Source organism: Pelophylax lessonae (assembly GCF_965119305.1).
Source record: "Pelophylax lessonae genome assembly, chromosome: 3".
Taxonomy (NCBI): Eukaryota; Metazoa; Chordata; class Amphibia; order Anura; family Ranidae; genus Pelophylax; species Pelophylax lessonae.
Genome location: NC_138770.1, coordinates 420,613,518 through 420,637,352, shown reverse-complemented (window position 1 = coordinate 420,637,352; position 23,835 = coordinate 420,613,518). Strand labels below are relative to the sequence as shown.

The 23,835-nt window shown below is 41.2% G+C and overlaps 1 protein-coding gene across 2 annotated transcripts in view; it reads right to left on the bottom strand.

Moving 5' to 3' along the window:
- Positions 1 to 23,835, bottom strand: part of HEY2 (hes related family bHLH transcription factor with YRPW motif 2) — a 51,122-nt gene that overhangs the window by 6,447 nt on the left and 20,840 nt on the right. The window contains exon 4 of one of the 2 annotated variants that reach the window (XM_082252192.1): positions 8,716 to 8,791. In XM_082252192.1, coding sequence (XP_082108318.1) covers positions 8,716 to 8,791 — 76 coding nt within the window. Of the gene's footprint in view, positions 1 to 8,709; positions 8,792 to 23,835 lie in introns of both variants that reach the window. The other variant, XM_082252191.1, reaches the window with a different exon arrangement.

Below are 23,835 nucleotides of genomic sequence, written 5' to 3'. Positions count from 1 at the left end.
CAATGGAAAAGCAAACCGGGCCAAGCAGAGCCGAGCCGGTACTTGCAGTGGAAAAGTGCCATAATATGAATGGGCCCTACATCCCACAGGGCCCTGGTGCAAATGCAGAGTCTGCTCAGGTGACATGTCCGCCCCTGTTGGGTACATAATATTCGGTTGCTGGAAACCTTACATAATAAAAGATCTCTTACTTGGTTGAACAGTAACATACACTTTTGTATTCCGTACAACTTAATTAGTAATGTAACTAACACAGCAAAGTATGAGGAGAAAATGCAATTATCAACTCAGTCTACTTGTAAAGCGTGTCCACTGTTAAGATGTAAGGGAAAGACAGGAGACACACTGAGCTACGGGACAGTGTTGTGGTATTACAGCGTCTGTCAGAGAGTCTGGTAATGTAATACGCCACAGCGCTTGAAATGAAATAAACTGGTGGAGAAAAATTAAGAACATCAGTTTCCCAAACATGAAAAATGTATGGTGGTGCCTCTCATCTTGTATTGTGGGGTAGGGACATTCCAGAGACACTTTCCCATGGTAATGCTGATCCGCAGTGTCCCTCCCTGCCTTGCACACAAACATACGCACACACAGAAAGATTAAAGGCTCCTCTGATGTGATCCCCTCTCTTCTTTCTCTGCTAGACTGACATTTACTCCATTTCTAAGCCCTGACGGTTTGAGGGACTTTTATGTATGATCTGCTCGGTGCTACAGACATGTACGACATGTTTTGTCACTTAGCTGTAAACGAAGAACATATTTCTCTGGCATTCCTTCATCAGCAAAGTTTAATGGAAAAAATGCCCCGCACAATAGACGTACACACACATGCACTGTTTGCCTGCTTGTACTACCCACCTTCATGTTTAGAATCCGGTGGCTGTAAATTACAAGCAAATCAACTTTAGTTTATTTTAATGAAGCAGCTGTGGAAATAAGTAACATGTTTCTATTTCTTCCACCATATATTACATTTGAACGTTCAGTAATGATTTTCATGCATACAGTTGGTATGGTTGGTTGATGTAAGACAATATTACATTTCAGAAAACTGAGACATTTGTCCTTGAAGAGCAATTTTCAGACATATCTTTTATAACCTTTGACTACCAGATGGTTTATCAACATTTTGCAGGGTTTACAATGAAAGAATAAAGTTATTATGGAGTGTATGCACAAATTGTGCTATATAGTATGCCTGCAAAATATATGGTACTCTTACCTATAATAAGAGGTGTAATATGCTTATAGCAGCCTTTCTTAAACTTTTTAACCCTTGAAATTACTTTCTGGTCCAAGGGAACCCCTGCTAATAATTGCCATATCTACAGTTCATGGTACATTTGTGTTATGGTCAGCGGGAAGAATGCTCATTACACTTGTGGTCATTGGGAAGAATTTCCCGGTTATAGATAAAAAGATCACCGGTGTCAGTGATTGGATATCTGAGAGGCAGAAACTAGTCATTGCTCAAAGAACCAGTAGCAGCCTCAGGAGGAATCCTAGGGTTCTACAGGACCCTGGTTGAGAAAGACTGGCTAACAGGGCTGTCTTATGCCCCGTACACACGTGCAGATTATCTGAAGACTTTTGTCTGCAGACTTACCAAAACCATATAATATGAGGTCAAACCTAAACACTTTCAATTTGTATGCAATCCGGCAGGCCCTTGCACTACATAGAAAAGGTAAATCTGAAGACAAAAGTCTTCAGATAATCTGCACGTGTGTACGGGGCATTAATGTGTGGGCACCCCTGGGCACTTCCCAGGTGCATGGGGGCCCTATGATCTTGCATTACATCATACTTGCCAACTGTCCCAAATTTGCCAGGACAGTCACAATTTTTACTAAGCTGTCCCAGGCAGAATCCCAGAATCTGGGATGCAGGGACAGAAGCAGCCCGTCGCTGGGATAAATCTACATCTTCTCCAGCCACTTCCCTTTTTTAATCGATTTTTATTGAACATATTAACAAATATGTTTAAATCTATTAACTATTAATACTTTAATTCTTGAGAGTAGGTACATACATTGGGGCAGACTGGTAGGGGCCCCAGTGCATTACTTTGCCCAGGGGGGCCCATGATGCTATTAAGATGGCCCTGCTGGCTAAAAGTATCTAAAGCCAAAACGTTTTCATTTTTTTTGTTTTAGATAGAACAGGGAATGGTCAAACCCCCTATCAAGTTTTCTTTTATTCTGTCTGTTTCCCACGGGTGAGATTTTCTTTTACCTTCTGTCTCAGACATGCAAGATAAAGTAAGAGGAAATCTCTTCAACATAAGAAAAAACAGACAGTTGTCACTAGAACAAGTGTCACCATTAGATTTTCTCTCACACCTAAAGCTGGCCATAGAAGGATCAAATCTTTGCTGGTTCAGCAGGGACCAGCCGAGATTTGATCCATCTATGGGCAGGCTGGTTGTACCCAAGCGGATATATTGATCTACTTGGGTACAACCAGCCTGTTAGACTTTTTACATACGATTACTGCCAGCGGCTATAGCCTTTAGCAGGAAAACTATTGTGTTCCGCCGAGAGAACGCAATACTACTGTGGGAGGGATTCCCTCATCAACACTAACTGTGTTGATGGGAGAATCAAGAGATTTTCTTTCCTTTCCACTTATGGAAGGGGTGGAAGGAAAGAAAATTGCATAATCTATGCTTAATTCAGACAAAGACAACAATAAAAACTTAATGGAGGTACTAACCTAACCTAACTAACTAAAGCCTCGTACACACGCCACGAATTTCCGCCGGCCGGTCGTCCGTCTTTTGTCCAGAGTGCATGTCTGTTGGTTGGAATGTGCTCTAAACTGCACACGAATTTTCCCGTACGACAGAATTCTACTTCAGAAGTGATGTCATGTGTTGGATTGCTTTCTATGTGTCATATCATCTCTGAGCATGCCTAGTCTTGCTCATAAGATTTTTCCCCATCGAAATCTGTACTAATGAGACGAAAATCGGACGTGTTTTGACGGAGGACAAAAATTTTAATGCCTGCATATCAGGATTTTGTTAGCCGAAAAGTCGGAGTCGGCTTTCGAAAGCACCATACTAACAAGCCGAAAATCGGCAGATCGGTCGTCGGACGAAATTTCCCGGCCGAATTTCTTCTCGTGTGTACGGGGCTTTAGTGTGAAAACGATTTGGGTCTCTACCCCAGTGTATTGTAACGTAGATTGATAGTGAGCTGTTATCTGATATGTAACTGTACTTTTGCTAATCTTCTTGGCTTGAGGTTCTTTATGTATGCTCTTTGTAACACCTGGATTGTGGTATGGGAGATTATCTATTGTTTAACTTGGAGATGATGTGTGTGAATGTTGTGTGTTAAGCTTAATAAAGTTTATTGTTAGACAAAAATGAAAACTATAAAGTTTATTTACTCAAACATTCACTGGAATGTCAAATAGTGTGAAAAAGCCCATCTTATGCTATTGGACTGTTTTGTTAGCAATCTAAACTGTAAGGACTTAGGCCCCTATATTTCATGCCTTTACTTATGCTGACCATACACTATATGAAAAATCGGCCGAAATTTGGTAATTTGGACAGTTCTTTCGTTTTTCGGCCAGTTAATGGGCACGTATCAGCAACCAATTGTGAAGTTTTTGAGCCAAGAAAACGAAGGACAAGTTTGGAAATTTTCTGTCAAATGAGCGATAAAGTGAAAGGTTAATGTGTTTCTCGTCAAAATTGTTTGCACTAGGTGTATGTGGAAAAAAACAAACAAAAAACTGATTCATTTATGTCCGTTGAACGATTTATGGGTCATTACATGGCACGATCGTTTGCTCTCAAGGCCGAGTGTTCATTTTTCGAAAATGAGTTTGAACGATTTTTTGTATAGTGTATGGCCAGTATTAGTCTGAGTCTGGATTGCCTTTACTACAGAAGGGCCTCTCATCACTATGATAAACTACATTTAAAATAGGCAAAGGATGCCGAAAAAAGAAATCTTTTAAAAATCCCCTAACAGCAGGGTCAAAAGATCATTTAATACAATTAAAAGGTTTAGCTAGGTTATATCTGTATTACTCCCTTATGTTTATTTGAAGGAAATACACAATCTTTACTCTCTGCTGTAGTTAACCAAAATGCTTAGTTGTAGGATCACTGTACACTTTGGACACACACATAGTCAAACAAATTGAACCGGATATGGTCATTTAGCAGTAATAAAGAAAGTTAGGTGATTTGTGGTATCACAGGAACCTGGTATTGTGGTTGCCAAATCAGTGCACAAACAAATTATTAATCATAAATGTTTAATCCCACTGACAGTTCCTAACTGATAAAAAAAATGACGTTGGATTTGTTGTAATGTGATGCTGTATGTTACACATTGTCACTTTTCCTTTCATGCCTTTTTACAAGGACTCTATCAGTAATTTTACCAATCCATTGGCTATTAGTGCTTATAAAAACCCGCTGGTCTATAGACCTCCAAGTTGGCTGTTCAAGCATGCATGATCTGACTGCCCTCAGGACAAGCTATCTGCAGAAGGATGTAGAGTGTTCCGTAAACTTGTAAGGTCGAGTCTTTCAACCTTACAAATGTACAATGTCAATGGAAAGGGGAAAAGTGGTGGGGAATCAGAAGCAAATGACTTGCCGATCAGGGGAACAATAGATACCAGGAGATATTTTCTAACATGCCCAACTGACTGTTCCCCATGTAAATGATTGGACAAAACTGTCATCAGTCGACCTGCTAAAAATCTGCTTTTGTTCAGGATTCTGACTGCCACTAACTGATGACATTCAAAATTGCTTGCTCTAATTACAGTCTGTAAAAAATGAAAAGAAGAAGGGAGCTGAGCATGATTTACATATTATATAATTCTGGCATGTTTCACATAAGAATTCAGCCTATCCATTTACTGGAGCCTGGAAAGCAAGCATTCCCTTCACTAGAGACCCATGACATCACTAAGAAAACTAATTTACTTGTGATTGCTGACATCACTGAGAATGCAGATCCGATCCATTCACTACAGACCAGAAATAGCACAGAGAATGCAGTCTATTAATTCTTTAACGACTAATGACATCCCTGAGAAAGTAGCCCATCCAGCTTCTTATGATGACAGACATCCCTGGGAATGCAGCCCATTGATTTGCTATTGACCAGGGATTCCTCTGAAAATGCAGTCTACTTATTGACTCAGGACCAGCCAATGAAAATGCATTTTGCTTATTTGCTAGAAACCAAAGATGTTATTGAGATTACAGTCTACCCATTCATTAGAGAGCAGATATGTTATTCAGTATGCAGCCTACCCATTCATTAGAGACCAGACATGTCAGTGAGTATGTAGTCTACCCATTCACTAGAGACCAGACATGTCACTGAGTATGCAGTCTACACATTCACTAGAGACCAGACATGTCACTGAGTATGCAGCCTACCCATTCATTAGAGACCAGACATGTCACTGAGTATGCAGTCTACACATTCACTAGAGACCAGACATGTCACTGAGTATGCAGTCTACACATTCACTAGAGACCAGACATGTCACTGAGTATGCAGTCTACACATTCACTAGAGACCAGATATGTCACTGAGTATGCAGTCTACACATTCACTAGAGACCAGACATGTCACTGAGTATGTAGTCTACCCATTCACTAGAGACCAGACATGTCACTGAGTATGTAGTCTACCCATTCACTAGAGACCAGACATGTCACTGAGTATGTAGTCTACCCATTCACTAGAGACCAGACGTGTCACTGAGTATGCAGTCTACCCATTCACTAGAGACAAGACGTGTCACTGAGTATGCAGTCTACCCATTCACTAGAGACCAGACATGTCACTGAGTATGCAGTCTACCCATTCACTAGAGACCAGACATGTCACTGAGTATGCAGTCTACACATTCACTAGAGACTAGATATGTCACTAAGTATGCAGTCTACACATTCACTAGAAACCAGACATGTCACTGAGTATGCAGCCTACACATTCACTAGAGACCAGACATGTCACTGAGTATGCAGTCTACCCATTCACTAGAGACCAGACATGTCACTGAGTATGTAGTCTACCCATTCACTAGAGACCAGACATGTCACTGAGTATGCAGTCTACACATTCACTAGAGACTAGATATGTCACTGAGTATGCAGTCTACACATTCACTAGAGACCAGACATGTCACTGAGTATGTAGTCTACACATTCACTAGAGACCAGACATGTCACTGAGTATGTAGTCTACACATTCACTAGAGACCAGACATGTCACTGAGTATGCAGTCTACACATTCACTAGAGACCAGACATGTCACTGAGTATGCAGTCTACACATTCACTAGAGACCAGACATGTCACTGAGTATGCAGTCTACCCATTTACTAAAGACCAGACATGTCACTGAGTATGTAGTTTACCCATTTACTACCCACCTCCTCCGCTCCTTCATTACAGGATTTAACAGACAGCAGCGGGAGCCAATGGCTCTAGCTGCTTCAGTAAAGCCTGGGAGTACAGGGAGAGCCGCAACAAATTGGCACAGCGCTGGATCAAGTGAGGGCTCAGGTAAGTATAAGGGGTGGGGGTGGGTGGGCAATATTATTACCCAAATATGTTTAATCCTAATGCAGGAATGAACCATTTTAAATGATATATAACAGAGTATACACATTTATGTGAATGGGGAGAGAGGATGGTGCCAATGACAACTTCTAAGTAGGGACAATAGTGATTTAGGTGGAATTTTCTCATACTGGTGCTGTCACCCATAGGGACAGGTTTGTAAACTGATCCACCTGCATACAGTACATATAGATAAAATTGTACATTTCAGCCAGTTTTTGAGAAACCGGATGAACTTCACTCAGTGGGCGGCTCTGTCAACTGCCCTTTGGCCAACATCTGTCAATTGAAAAATAAAAGGGGCCAGGAGGAATCTTGTTGGCTGAACAGCGGCTTCCAATCATGTAACTGCTGCGACAGCCAATCACAGTGGTCACATGATCAAAATTCCCGCTTCCCGGCATTTAGATTCTCCTAAAGAGCTGGGGGGCGATGGTGGAAAGGGGTTAGAGAGGAGTCCATTTGGCTCTTAGCTTTCTTGTGCTTCTCTCTTCTAGTTCAGGAGAAATCTTTTATCCTCCCATGACCCCCACTCATCCCTGCCGCTGCAATAATCTGGTATTAACAGGACTAGCGAAACTGTTACATGCACTCCTCAAGACAGCCTTACCATGCCGACCTTTCTGCCAAGCTCCTACATTCATAACAGCCACCAGCCTCTATGAATGAAAATTGATCTAGGATGGGTGGATGATTGCTAGAACTACCTCCTCGGCCCACAGATCCTGCTTAATTCAGAAGCTGTAGTGCCAGGTTCTATGAATAGAGGAGCAGGGTGGAAAGGATGGGCATAGTCGAGCAGTCCTGATGGTAGCCTGTGATAGCTCCCCTTAGTTTTACCAACACGTGATATATGTGGTATCAGCATGGAGCATCAATAGTTTCAAAAAACTATTAGATGGGCACCTTAAAGACCACAACATACAGGGGTATACAATGTACGGTTAACAGCAAACACACACACACATCATAGGTTGAGCTGGTTGGACTGATGTCTTTTTTCAACCTCACAAACTATGTAACTATGTAACATGCTGCACTGTAAAATTATGGTGGAGGGGTTGGTGGGTCATCAGGGGATGGAAACTTTCTACTAAATTAAAAGACAGCAGCACAAGGGACACATCACACTCCAAGTCAGTAATGTCCCTTGTGCTTTTTTTGTATTTTTTCTGTAGATGCACTTAGGCTTTAACCAATCTGAATTCCTGTAAAAGTATTCTATGAAATGAAAATGGAATTTTGATTGGTTGCTATTGGCAAGTTATCAGTTATGTGCTTATTTTCTCCCGATTTAATTAAATAGCTCCATAAACATGCACAAGTGTAGAATATAAATGTTTACATTCGTGTTGAGTGTATGCAACAGTTTTTCCAATGTTTTACTGTTATTTTTTATCTATAGTTGGCTTTTTACCCACACCAACTGAATGGCACTCGTCTGCTGTTTTTTTTATTTTTGCAGGGGTTAACCTCCATGTGAAATATTGAACAATGACTATAGAATCAACGTTGTGAAATTTGACTGAGAAATTCCTTGCTCATAGAAAGTCACCAGGAAGTGAATTTCCTTGCTGCGATAAGCACAGGAACAATTACTCTCTCCGTTTCCTTTATGGTCATTGTGCGTGTGTACATACATCAGCCTGCTCTTTTTTGTGCCCCACAAATTTGTGTGGGCAATAAATGGAGCTCTCCTCCTGCACTTCCTCCCTTCCAGGCAGACACCGCGGCATACAATTGTAGGCCTCCCGTCCTCCTGTTTATTTTCTCTGATGTTTGTGTGTTTGTTTTGTCTCTGCGCACAGATTTTCACTGTCTTTTGCAAACCCCAAACAAATCCGTGGCTGGACTGTCTGTGAAAGGAGCTTTTACTCCCACAGTGTTATGAAAGCAAACACAAGCCCAGGGTCAAGTGCTTCTTTTGTGCCTGCCGTTGGTTCCCACGAGTTCAGTCCTACCATTAGCATTGATTTCGAGGAGACTCTTTTATCTGGATCCGCCTACAAGCGCTTGTCAAAGAGATGTTTGCTTAGATTGCCATGCTCTTTTACAGTGTAAAAAGTACAGACAGCGACAAAGCCGTACCTTTACCTCCTGTAGCCTGCAGCATCTTTAAATGGTCCACTGTCATCTGGAGAATCTCAGCTTTCTCCAACTTGGCCGATCCCTGAAAAACACACACACATAAAAAAAATTCTATCTCACATCTTTAAATACTGTATACGTTTTCAATCAATAATGTAAGTCTGCCATTAAATTGATATTAAAGTCTTATTTATTTTGAGTATTGACTTGTACTTTTTGTCTTGTTAATTTACAGCTTATCCTATCTTGTTGGTCCGGGGGGGGGGGGGGGAGGGGTGTGACCGGGGAGCATCAGCAATCTAGGTAATGATTATTAGCATTGAAATGTTTGTTTCCCTTCTTGTCAAGAAGGTCTTGTTTTCTGTTGGTTCGTTGTATTTGTATGTTTATTTGAAATCTCAATAAAAATATCTTAAAAAAAAAAAGTCTTATTTATTTATTTTTCTTTAAAAATAACAAACATGTCATACTTACCTGCTCTGTGCAGTGGATTTGCACAGAGCAGCCAAGATCCTTCTCTTCTTGGGTCCCTCCCTCCTGCTGAGCACCCCAATAGCAAGCAGCATGTTATGGAGGCACCCGAACCGCTGTCCTCTGTGTCCATTTAGACACAGAGCTGTGGCTCATCCCCGCCCCCTCTCTCTCATTGGCTCACTGCCTTTGATTGACAGCAGCGGGAGCCAATGGCACCCACTGCTGTTTCTCAGCCAATCAGGACAGCCAAGACTCTTGTGCAAAATCGCTAGATCGGGATGGGGCTCAGGTAATAAGGGGGCTGAGGGGGGCTGCTGCACACAAAAGATTTTTTAACATAATGCAAAGAAAAGATAAAAATAAAAAGCTTCCGCCTTTAGAACCACTTTAACCTACCTGGCGGTATGATTGTTTCCAATTTTAGGTGCTGAAAGCGGTACCATTATTTTGCATGTAATTCTTTAGAACGAGCAGTCCAAACCAACTATTTACATATGATTTTTTTTTTTACTGTGCGTTCTTCTTTATAACAACTCAGGTATGATAAATTTGAAACACAAAATCATAAATTATAATATAATAAATAACTATAAATAAGTTAAAGTATGTATGTATATATATACACATACATACATACATACATACATACATACATATATATATATATATATATATATATATATATATATATACATACATACATATATACATACACGCACCTCCGCGCACTGGGACAGCTTCTGCCTTCTTAGGCTGCCTCCCTCAGCCTCGTCTGGAGTCCGGGAGTCTCGGGACAGTGATTGTACAGTGCACACACTGTGTTTAACACAGCTGCCATACATGCACTCACCCACAGCTGCCCCGTGCCAGCCACCCACACACCCATAGGCCTGTAACAGCCAGCCACAGGCCCTGCCTGTACCAGCTAGCCAGCCACAGGCCCTGGGCCTGTACCAGCCAGCCACCCACCACACAGGGTGCCAGCCAGCCACCCACCAAAGGGTGCCAGCCATCCAGCCAGCCAGCCACCCACCACAGGTTGTCAGCCAACCAGCCACCCACCACAGGGTGCCAGCCAGCCACCCACAAAAGGGTGCCAGCCAGCCACCTGCCACAGGGTGCCAGCCAGCCAAACACCAACCACAGGGTGCCAGCCAGCCACCCACCACAGGGTTCCAGCCAGCCAGCCACTCACCACAGTAACAGATTTGTGTAGAAAATTGTGTTTATTTTGCAAAACTTTAAATGTTCAAAATATCGGCCCATATTGGCCGATACCGATATGCAATGGAAAAAATATTGATATCGGCAACGAAAAACCAATATCAGTCGATCCCTAGTACACAATAATGTAATCAAGGCTTAGGTTCTAGGATTTTCCAACCCTGGTTGATTGGTATCCGATCCGATGTGTTCTACTGGGGGGGGCAGTCCCCCTGTCAGAACACAATAGCTCAGCAAGGAGATGACATCACTGTACTAACTTCAAAAAGTTAGTACAGCGAGTTCCTTATTTTTTTTTTCTTTCAGCCAGCTAGGTTGAACAGAAAAATTCTGATAGTGTGTACCAGACTTTACTATACTGCACATAGGATTTCATCTGTGTCCCTATTCAGGGGATTTGCTATCACTTTCTGTCCAATTATGCCCAGCCTTCCTCTTTTTATTTTGATCGATCTTGAAGTTTGCAAAACGTATTTTGTGAAGATCTCCACCAAGTTCAATTTTAAAATAAAATCCCTATCCTAGATTATAATACATTTGATTTATATCATTAATTAAATGTATCTAAAGCCAAAACTTTGTTCTAGCTTTGGAACTCCTTCAGTTTCACTGGGGTGATTCACCCTCCCCATCTGTCATCATTTGGGAAAATCCAAAAAAACAGGGTCATGTTTTAGAATAGATTCTGATGATGCCTCTTTGCATTGTATCTATGACTATGCATCGCTCTGGTGCTCACGGGGAGCAAATCGGGGGATAAGTGTCTGGCCTTGTGGGAATCAGTGGCCTTTTCAATTGCGTAATGTTGTTATATTAGTAATGACAGGTTTGCATGGGACCACGGTAGTGGAATGAGGAGGTAATAGAAGGAAATGGAAGAAACCATGAAACCACAAGGCCTGTGATTATCACAAAGTAAAAATAATGGGGTTCTGCCAAACTAGTACAGACAGACTGCGGTACGAGTTGTTGCTCTGTGTAATAAAATTATTTCTGTCTGATTCAAAAGCTGAGTGACTCCTATGATAAATGGGGTTGATTAACTCATTTGCTTTTACATGATGCTGGCAGCACTATATCCATACATTAGTAGCACTTATACTGCTGTGTAGATCAAATATTGGCTTATATGGCTAAAGATACATCTGGTTTTGTATGATAATCACTTCCAGTATTGGGTTTTATCCAGCAATAAGATTTGTATATAATAGATGCAATGCATGCATTTACACTGTTTAACCACTTGCCTACTGGGCACTTTTACCCCCTTCCTGCCCAGGCCAACTTTAAGCTTTCAGCGCTCTCACACTTTCAATGACAATGCGCAGTCATGCAACACTGTACCCATATGAAGTTTTAAAAACTTTTTTTATACAAATAGAGCTTTCTTTTGGTGGTATTTTTTTTTTTCACAAATAAACTTTCTTTTATTAAACATATAAACAAGACAGACAATTACAACTGAGGTGCATTACTCTGCACAGAAATTATCAGTACATAAAAAAAATAAAATTGGGAAAAGAGGGGAGGGGAATAACAGCAAAACGAAAATATATATATATATATATATATATATATATAAAAAAGAAAAAAAGGGGAAAAGAGGATTAAATCATATCCTGCTTCTGTCATCATGAAGCAGGTGACATTGGCACACCTACAGCATCAATCCAGGCCGACCAAACTTTATCGAATTTCTTAGGACAGTTCCTACTACCGTAGGTAAAACGATAGAATGGAAGCGTCTTAGTAACGGCGGCTATCCAGGTTGTCCGGGTGGGAGGCTCAGGTAGCTTCCACCGCAGAAGGATTTCTCTCCTATAGTATAAAACAAGGCATAGGTGATACACATTTTAGCATATTTATCCCCAACCACATTTGTAAGGTTGCTCAGTAGTGTTACCTTTGGGTCCAATGGGATCGTAATATCAAAAATTTCCCTTATAGTGTCCGTCATTGTTTTCCAGAAGGAAGCAAGCTCAGGACGCGACCAGACAACGTGGAAGAAGGTACCAATATCACTCCCACATCGGGTACAAGAAGGATCATTCATAGGGTATATCCTAGCAAGGCATTGGGGCGTATAATATGCTCTATGTAAGAATTTCAGTTGTATAAATCTATCCTTGGCCGCTATCATTAGGGGAATGTAACTATTAACCGAGTCTTCCCAGTCCTCAACAGTCAAGTCTGGAATATCCCCCTTCCATTTATTATAAATTTTCTCAAGAGACTGACTATAGTCCGTTGAAAGCAGGAGATATATAGAAGAAAGGGTTTTACCTATAACCTTAAAGGTTAACATTTTCTCCAATGGGTCCGATTCCAGGACAACCATGCCCAGGAACTGAGCCCACATAGCATGACTAAGCTGCCAGTAACGAAATTCCATAGTACTAGGCAATGAATGTATGAGTTGGAAGACCTCAATCCCTGGGAGTCTTCCATCTTTAATAACATGTTTCATGGTCACAATCCCTTTAGCGGCCCATACCTGGGGATCAGGAAGTTGTTGCAGATGTGGTAGGTTAGGATTGTTCCACAACGGAGTGTGGGGGGATATATATAGAGGTTTCTTGTATACCGCCCGTGCCCGAGTCCATATCCCTATCACTGTCTTCATCAGACTGGTGGTCTGGGGATGCGCCCGTTCACCCCGAAAGACAAGATTACTCAGGGCCGCGTAGGAACCCAATAGGGCTGCTTCTAGTTTCACTGCGGAGTTAAACTTGGGCTGGGAGAACCACCACCGGACCGTCACCAATACAGACGCCCAGAAGTAAAGTTTAAAGTTAGGAAACGCTAAACCCCCTCTTGAGAGTGGAAGATATAGCGTACGCCTTGCAACACGTGGAGTACGTCCAGCCCACACAAAAGTTGTTGCCATACTGTCTAATCTGGAAAAGAAAGTTTTTGAAATATCATTAGGGGAATTACAAAAAAAAATACAAAAACTTCGGAAGGTAACTCATTTTCAATAAGTTAACTCTACCTACTGGGGATAGGGGGAGCAGGCGCCATGACGCACACCTCTTAATTAGCTGTAGGAACAGGGGTTCAATATTGTCCTGCTGATAAAGATCCAGCGTTGGACCTACCTTGATACCCAAATACACCATATCCTGTACCCATTTCAATGGTGTCTGGGTATCAATTAAAGGGACCAGTGGATATAGGGGAAAAAGGACTGACTTAGACCAATTGATACGTATACCAGAGAAGCGACCAAAAGTATTAAATGATTGTAAGGCCCCATGCAATGAGGTAGAGGCATCGGCCAGGTAAATCAGGGCTTTTGGTGGTATTTAATTACCACTGTTTTTTTTTTTATTTTTTGCTAAACAAACAAAAAAGAGTATACTTCTCCTGGGGATCACAGCAGTGATCTTAGTTCTGAAATTCTGTGCCCCAGATTCAGATGATGTCGCAAAGCTGCTCCAGGCTTTGGGGAATCCCGACATTAATGTCAGGATCTGCCTAGACCCTGAATGGCAGTTGGCACATCCTCTCAGTGTGCTGCTAAGAGCAAAAAAACAAGCCGCTCTCATCCCCTCCACAGCCCAGCGCTCCAGTGAGCATTAGCGAGGCAGAGCAGAGAGAGACTGAACATCACTGCTCTGTGACCACTTAGGCTGGGTTCAAACTGATGCCAATTGGGTGCGGGTTTCCCCACATTCAATTCGCATGACAGGAGACTGTGACGAGCTCTCTGTGTTAACAAATCTCCGTGGTGGCAGCGGAGCAGGAAGCAGATTGCACAGGGGTCCTGTGCGTCTTTGGCTCCATTTTTAGGTGCGAATTCAGGCAAAAATTTGGACCCGATTTGTTTCTGAAATGGAGAACAGCGACAGACCGGACCCCTGCTGTGAGCAGCGTCCACAAGCAGTGTGAACCCAGCCTCAAGAAGAAGAACTGAGTGATCAGTGGTCTTTGATCAATCAGTTCTCAGTGTAAAGGCAGCAGGGGACAGATGCAGCATTGCGTCGATACTGGAGCCATCTAGGTGAGTATGTATATTTGTAAACCCGCACTTTTCTTTTAATCCCAAATCCAAAAATGGAATATATTGCAGCTTGCCAATCATTTGATGCAATGGCTGCATCAGTCTTCTTTTCCTAGGCTTTCTTTCCCTCTAATTTCTAACATATTATAGCCAAACTCCAGCTAACACTTTATAAGTAGTTACAGCAAACAGCTTTGTCCCTTCTGGAACAAGGCCCTGTTCACACCTGAGCGTATTTCAGCTCGTAAAACGCTCATCTCTAAAGTCTCAAAACGTCCAACAAGCAAAATCCCATTCATTTTAATGGCCCCTGGTCACATATCAGTGTTTTGTCTCCTGAAGCAAAAGGCCTGAAGCTCAAAAAAGTACACAAGCTTCTTTTTTTTTGGCAGATTACAAGCGTTTTTGTTAGATGTCAATGCTTTCCTCCAAACACCTCCAAAAAACGCCTGAAAAAAGCCTGAAAAAAGCCACAAAAAACGCCTATGAAAAATAGTCAAAACTATCTAAATCTTCTAGTCTAACACAGCCTTCTCCCCAGATTGACAATGCTGCTGTCCATGTGTAGCTCCATTGCTCATCCATCCAAAGTAGAGACACCCTAAGACAGGAAGTGTGTTACTGGCCAGATGACCAGGTGAAAAAAAGCCTAAAAAAGGAAAATAATGCAGCTACTACAGGTATGCAACAATATAGTAATGTTTGCTTTTTGGATTAACACTGCTTTAACCACTTAATAAAACATGTAATTGCTGCGCTAAGATATAATAAAAATAATAATAAATATGCGAAAAGCAGCCAACACAAATCTTTGGAACAGAAAGGTCTGTTAGTTAGCAGTCTGAAGTTAGCATTAGCAGTGTACACTATGTGTTGGTATTTTGTTTCCTCACATGGGGACCCTGTAAGGACCTAAGGATTGTCCGTTTGGTGGAAGATTTTAAAGGAGGAGGAGTGAATGATCCCGGCTTTCCAGTGCTTGTACCATGGGCGTTTTTTGACCTTTGTGATGAGGGTCAATGCGATCTGGTAAGGATCAGTGTGTGCGGGTGCCTGGTGGTGGTTTCCCATGCTGAGGATCTTCACATTTCTTCCCTTCTTTGTGAAAGTCTTTTTGTTGATACACGAGAAAGATTTTGAACTGTTGCTTTTTCACCCACGCTTATCAAGGACATTTCTTTGATTTTAGCTACCAGATTAGCGCCACATTTGTATTTTTTATTTTTTAACCACTTAATGCTTTATCCACATCAACTGCTTTACCATATTAAAGACTTTGAATGGGTATACCCAGATGATGCCTACAGAGAGGAGACATCTGGGGCCTAACAGACCCTAGATGTCTCCGTAAAGAGGACCTGTCACTGCCTATTTTTATCACAGGGGAGTTTACATTCCTTGAAATAACAATAAAAGTGATCAAAAGAATGTTAAAGGAACAGTGTAAAAATAAATAATTAAATAATTAAAAAATCATAATGCTAATATGCACAAGTATTACTGCAAACATCAGATCGAGGGCAATAATTCCAGCACCAGACCTTCTGTGTAAATCTAAAGTGGTAACCTGTAAAGGCTCGTAACGCGTCACCTATGGATAATATGATGTACATAGTCTGTCGCCGCTCCACAGGCGTGCACAATCTTAAAACATGACATGTTGTTATCTGTTTACTTGGCGTAACACCATGTTTTATATTTTACCAAACAGTTGGGTATTGCTTTTGCTCTTTAAAATTCATTAAAAGTGTACTTGTTTCCAAAAAAAATTCCATTTTAAAAACCGCTGCACAAATACCACGTGACATAAAAAAAATTGCAACACCCACCCCTTTATTCTCTAGGGCCTCTGCTTTTAAAAACATATACAGTATCCCACAAAAGTGAGTATATCCCTCACATCTTTTTAAATATTTCATTATACCTTTTAATGTGACAACACTGAAGAAATGACACTTTGCTACAATGTAAAGTAGTGAGTGTACTGCTTGTATAACAGTGACAATTTGCTGTCCCCTCAAAATAACTCAACATACAGCCATTAATGTCTAAACCACTGGCAACCAAAGTGTGTACGCCCCTAAGTGAAAATGTCCCAATTGGGCCCAATTAGTCATTCCCCCCTCCTCTAATGTGACACGTTAGTGTTCCAAGGTCTCAGGTGTGAATGGGGAGCAGGTGTGTTAAATTTGCTGTTATCGTTCTCACTCTCTCATACCGGTCACTGGAAGTTCAACATGGCACCTCATGGCAAAGAACTCTTTGAGGATTTGAAAAAAGAATTGTTGCTCTACATAAAGATGACCAAGGCTACAAGAAGATTACCAATACCCTAAAACTGAGCTGCAGCATGGTGGCCAAGACCATACAGCGGTTTATCAGGACAGGTTCCCCTCAGAACAGGCCTCGCCATGGTCGACCAAAAAAGTTGAGTGCATGTGCTCAGTGTCATATCTGGAGGCTGTCTTTGGGAAATAGACGTATGAGTGCTGCCAGCATTGCTGCAGAGGTTGAAGGGGTGGGGGGTCAGCTTATCAGTGCTCAGACCATATGCCGCACACAGCATCAAATTGGTCTGCATGGTTGTCATCCCAGAGGGAAGCCACTTCCAAAGATGATGCACAAGAAAGCCCCCAAACAGTTTGCTGAAGACAAGCAGACTAAGGACATGGATTACTGGAACCATGTCCTGTGGTCTGATAAGACCAAGATAAACTTATTTTGTTCAGATGGTGTTAATCGTGTGTGGCAGCAACCAGGTGAGGAGTACAAAGACAAGTGTGTCTTGCCTACAGTCAAGCATGGTGGAGGGAGTATCATGGTCTGGGGCTATAGTTGATTGAGAGAACCATGAATGCCAACATGTACTTTGACATACTGAAGCAGAGCATGATCCCCTCCCTTCAGAAACTGGGCCGCAGGGCAGTATTCCAACATGGTTACGACCTCAAACACACTCCAAGATGACCACTGCCTTGCTAAAAAACCTGAAGGTAAAGGTGATGGACTGGTCAAGCATGTCTCCAGACCTAAACCCTATTGAGCATCTGTGGAGCATCCTCAAACAGAAGATGGAGGAGCGCAATGTCTCTAACATCCACCAGCTTCATGATTTCATCATGGAGGAGTGGAAGAGGTCTCCAGTGGCAAACTGTGAAGCTCTGGTGAACTCCATTCCTAAGAGGGTTAAGGCAGTGCTGGAAAATAATGGTGGCCACAGAAAATATTGACACTTTGGGCCCAATTTGGACATTTTCACTTAGGGGTGTACTCACTTTTGTTGCCAGTGGTTTAGACATTAATGGTGTGTTGAGTTATTTTGAGGGGACAACAAATTTACACTGTTATACAAGCTGTACACTTACTACTTTACATTGTAGCAAAGTGTCATTTCTTCAGTGTTGTCACAGGAAAAAATATAATAAAATATTTACAAAAATGTGAGGGGTGTACTCACTTTTGTGAGATACTTACTGTATGTTTGGGAGTTCTAAGTAATTTTCTAGCAAGAAATACAGATTTTTACATGTATGTGAGAAGTGTCAGAAAAAGGCCTGGTCTTCAAGTGGACATGCTAGATCCTTGATCAGGCCAAAAGGCCTATGCCAGGTGCTGCTTCTTCTACTTTATGTATTTACAAAACAGTTTGTCTATTTTATTTTGTGAACTTTATTTAGATGAATTCTGTACGCATTAGGTAACTCACTGACACTATATATAGTAAGTTAAAAAATAAATACTACATTTTTCTGGCTGTGCATGATCTAATTGAACCCAATAGGGTTGATTTACTAATTGGGCATTCAAAATTAATAGGAATTTATTGAACATTCATTCAATAAATCAAGTGAATATTCACTTCAATTATCCAATCACATGAACAGAAAATTCCTATTAATTTTGAATGCCCAATCTGTGCAGATGAAATAAATAAAAAGGAATTTGCTTTTCACACAACTTGATAATGAAAGCAAAAATTCACTTGATTTATTGAGTGAATTTGATCGACTCCTCAAATAAATCAATATTGATGAGTCTATTGTTTTCATGTCAAATCTGGTACGTAAAAGACCCACCTCCTGTTACATCAGATGTAGAATCCTGACCCATCAAGACATTTAAAATTAGCAAGTGTGGGATCACCAGAAGATACAAGTACCAGCTCATCAACAAATGCCCTAGTGTTTTTTCCCCTTTGCTACAGACAACAGATTATATGCTTTTATTGAACTGCTATGTCTGTTTTAAAATGAGCCTGGTTGTTTTGTGTTACTTGTCCCAGTGGAGATCCATAAAACAGAAGTTAGTGCACTCTGACTACACTAGTGCCTTTTGTATCTGGAGTTAATTAGGCCATTATCAGTTTACAAGACCCATAATTAATCCATTATCACTTTACAAATGTAAATCATCTCGTAAAATGTGTGTTTAATGTTGAGCTTCCTCTTCTTTTTTTCAACATGTACATAGAGTGGGGAAGAGTTGGAACCCTTTATTGCTGCTCATTGTCTCCCCAATAAAGAGCTTTTTTAAAAATTCTGGTATGGTCACCGTGACTACTACAATTGGAACATTGTAGTAGTGGAGCCAAAAAAACTCACTTTTTAGGAGAAAAGAGACATAGGGGGTTGATTTACTAAAAGCAACTAGACTGTGTACTTTGCAAAGTGCAGTTGCACTCTGCAAGTGAAATTGCTCCAGAGCTTAGTAAACGAGGTAAAGCTTCACTTTGCAATGAATACCCAATCACATGCAAGGAAATTAAAAAAAAACCAAAAAAAACAGCCTTTTTACTTGCACATTATGAAAGTCAGCAGAGCTTCTGATCATTTACTGAGCTCTGGAACAACTACTCTTGTAGAGTGCAACTGCACAGTCAATTTGCCTTTAGTAAATCAACCCCAATGTGATGACCTCTACCGAAAGAAGGAGCACCAGTTCAAATGATTGAAGAGCCCATTTTGATCCACTAGTTTGTACTAAAAGAGTATTGCACAGAAAGACCACAAATCAGTCAAAAAGCCCCTTTTGAATAAACAAAACTAGGGCAAATAAACTTTCAGAATATGCTTGTAGCAACCAATGAGATTTGTTCATTTATGTCCTTCCTAGCATTGAAAACATGACAGCTGGTATCTAATGATGAATATTATTATTATTATTATATCAGGTAAGGTTTATTAAAGTGGAAGAAAAAAGTGCAGCGCTAATGGGTGTACATAATATACAAGAGTACAATTGAACATATATATATAAAATATAAGATATTGTGAAATAAAGTCCAATACTGAAATAGGGCTTAAATAAAAGTCCCAAAGAAGTGATCCATCTTGTTGGTATACATATATAAATCCAAATGTGATGAAAAGAATCCCAACACCGTTCACTGTTCACTTGGTGTTGGGATTCTTTTCATCACATTTGGATTTATATATGTATACCAACAAGATGGATCACTTCTTTGGGACTTTTATTTAAGCCCTATTTCAGTATTGGACTTTATTTCACAATATCCTATATTTTATATACTGTATATATGTTCAATTGTACTCTTGTATATTATGTACACCCATTAGCGCTGCACTTTTTCTTCCACTTGTTATTTTATAATTTATCAATTATGTTGTGCTGGCAGCTTGACTTGTTTTGGTACTAGCGCTTTCTAGACACTTTTTTACTGTTAAAGCGGAGTTCCACCCTGGAATTTTTTTTTTTTTTTTAAATACCCCCGGGACAGTCAGGGCTAGTGCATTCCACAATGGCTAGCCTCTGATCTGTCCCGGGTTGCACTTACCTGTTAGGACAAATACTTACCTTGAAAAAGTCTTGTCCAGCGCTGCCATCTCAGATGTGGGCAGCTTGAAGCCAGCGCGATCCTCTTCGGCGTCCTCTTCCGCCTTCTTCGGTCCCACAATGCCCTGCGCCGGCCCCGCCGTCACTTCCGGTGCGCGCGCGTCATCCCTCCACAGCTTCTGGGCATGCCTAGAAGCTGTTTAGAAGGGGATGACGCGCGCGGCCCGGAACTGACGTCTGGGCTGGTGCAGGCGCAATGATTCCTGGGAGCGATGACGTTCAGCTCCCAGGAATCATTGAAGAGCCAGGAAGTGACAACGGGCCGCGGCCGAGGAAGGAGGAAGAAGGAAGTAAGGTAAGTATATTTTCTTCGCTACGAGGTAAGTAAAAAAAAAAAAAATGCGATTATCCATTTGTTTTTCAGGTGACCCGGAGCGAGAAGATGGAGGTAAGTATAAAATTAGGGTGGAACTCCACTTTAAGGTTTATTAAAGGTTTCCAGAGTAAGTGAACAAAAATGGATAGATACATAGTCATCACGTTACATAAAAAGAGCCTTCAATGCAGGCACATCTTGGTTAACAATATAGGTACCGTGGGAAAATAATCAAAATACTGAAAAACCATACAAAAGATTCAGTATAGATACTGGAGGTATGAACTACAGTATACAACACAATTAAAGTATTACATTTATTATAGAATCCTGCCTACTCTAAGAGCCAAAGGTGACAGGCCAGGTGTGGCCAACCAGTAAACCAAATCTGGCGGGACACCCCCTATGTTGGAAAATAACACACAGACATAGTGTATGGCCTATGTGGTTTTTCCATGGAATCTGATTATCTATATTGAGAAACACAGATACTTATCGCAAACTTTTGGAAACCACCAGTCTAGCCTCCTCTTTATTGCACATGCATTTATATATTTTACAATGACATATAAGTTCTACAGTTGGCCACAGCAATTAAAATAGACCAGAACTCAAAAGGTTAAGAAATGGGGTTGATTTACTAAAACAGGAGAGTGCAAAATCTGGTGCAGCTGTGCATGGTAGCCAATCAGCTTCTAACTTCAGCTTACATAGTTACATAGTTAGTGAGATTTAAAAAATACATCAGTCCATCCAGTTCAACCTATGATGTGTGTTTATGTTTGCTGCTAACCGTACATTGTATACCCCTGTATGTTGTGGTCTTTAACCACTTGCCGACTGCTCACAGTATATTTACTGTGGCAGTCAGCCCCTCACAGGCAGAGCGACGTAGGTCTACGTCGCTAGCCTGTGAGGCTCTGGGGAGCGAGCGCGCGCCGCCTGATGCACGCTCCCGCACGGTCACTAGTCACCAGTCACTCGGCGATCGTCGGGGGAGAGGGAGAAAGGCAGGCAGGCTGTGTAAACAAGCCGCCTGTCATTCTCCCCTGTGTAGAAACAAAGATCATACGGTTCTACTATGTAGGACCGTTGATCCTTGTTCCTACACCTCAAGTCACAGCCAATCACAGTTAGAATCACGCCCCTAGGGACACACACCACCCCTCCCTCTCAAATAAAGTTAACCCCTTCACTGCCTGTGTAATTTTACAGTAACAGTGCATATGTACAGCACTGATTACTGTAGAAATGTCACTGGTAACCCCAAAAGTGTCAAAAATGTCAGTCAAGGGTCCGATCTGTCCGCCGCAATGTCGCAGTACCGCAAAAAAAAAATCGCAGATCGCCGCCATTACGCGTTAAAAAAAATGACAAAAATCTTTCCCTTTGTTAGTAAACGCGATAACTTTTGCGCAATCAAAATACGCTTTTTGCGATTTTTTTTACCAAACATATGTAGCATAAAACAAATTGGCCGAAAATGTTAAAAAATTTTGATTTTTACATTTTTTTTGGGGAATTTCATATAAAAAAATGTGAAAAATATTGTTATTTTTGCAAAATTGACGCTCTTTTTTTGTTTATAGCGCATGATAAAAAAATCGCACAGGTGATCAAATACCACCAAAAGAAAGCTCTGTTTATGGGAAAAAAAGGAAGTCAAATTCGTTTAGGTACAGCGTCGCACGACCGCGCAATTGTCCGTTAAAGTCACGCAGTGCCGAATCGCAAAATACCCCCTGGTCAGGAAGGGGGTAAAATCTTCCGGGGCTTAAGTGGTTAAGGTGCCCATCTAATAGTTTTTTCAACTATCGATGCTCCCTGCTGATACCACTGCTTATGGAAGAGAATTACACATCCTTACCACTCTGACAGTAAAGAACCCCTTAGGCAGTTTAAGGTTAAACCACTTTTCTACTAGTTGGCCACATGTCTTATTGTATTGCCTTTCTCTGAAAAGTTTGTTCCCTATGCTAGGGTCACCAGTACAGTATTTGTACATTGATATCATATTCCCTCTCAGCGTCTCTTCTCCAGAGAGAATAAGTTCAATGCTTGGAGTCTTTCCTCATAGCTGATGTCCTCCATTCCCCTAATTATCTTTGCTGCCCATTTTGCCCAGCTTGTTCAATTAGGCTTTGACAAAGAAACCTCAAAGCTGATTGGCTTCTATGCACCCGATTTTGCACTTTCCAGTCTAATAAATCAACCCCCTGCTACCTTTTGAGAACATCTAAAAATGTTATTTGTGCCTAAGCAGTAACCTGAAAATCTACCTTTTGTCCTGCATTACTCCTGAAAACCAGAAGGCAGGGAAGGGTTGGAACCCTTTATCATTGCTAATTGTATTCCAATTAAAGAGATTTCCCTGCACTTCTAGTATGTTCACTGGGACTGGAAGTGTGAAGAATTACTACTAAAATTGTAAACCAAAAAATTAATTTGTATTCTGCTATCGTTTGTTCTGGTGCTCCTTAAATTGGTAAATGTTTTTTCTCTGTATCCTGCTGGAGGGTAGCCCTGTCTGTTGCGAACAGCCTAGCCTTTTAGCCATGAGCCTATCAAATTCTTTTTCTCCCCACCATCTCATATGAGGGCTGAATCAAAAGTAGTGCAAAAGTATAACTTTTTTATTAACTTGCATAGGTTGTTCGAATTTTACATGTTGGTAGAGTAACTCTTCCTCTCTAGTAACTCTTCTTTTATTTCATTGCAGGTAAATAATGGAATCCAAGCAGAAGCAATGTGCCAGTATTGAGTTTTTGACAAACAAGAGGTGCAGGATAAAATCCACAGAAGTCTACAGAATATTTATGGAGATGATATCACTGACAAAAGCAATGTGCACAAATGTGCAAAAATGGATGAAGAAGTTTAAAGAGGGGGAAACCAGCATTAAAAAAAAAAAAGGGGCCGAAGACTGTATACAAAGGAAGTATCACTGACGCTCCCGGCTTAGGATTCCGGAAGAGTTTGTCTGCGGCGCTAGCGGCAACTCTCTTTTGCGGCAGGTTACATGCCATGATTGGTGGGAAGTTAATGTATACATTAAACGTCACATCGGGGATACCGGAAGTACACCAATTGACGGGAAAACGGCACCATGAGTTCCCTCCCAAGGGGAGGAGCTATTGTAAAAGGGCAGTACCAGTCCTAATCTTTCAGGATACATATAGGGGACAGTGTGCAGTGTGTCTGTGTCCTCTGTTGAAGTCACATACGACGAAACGCGTCAGCCAACAGGCACGCTGTC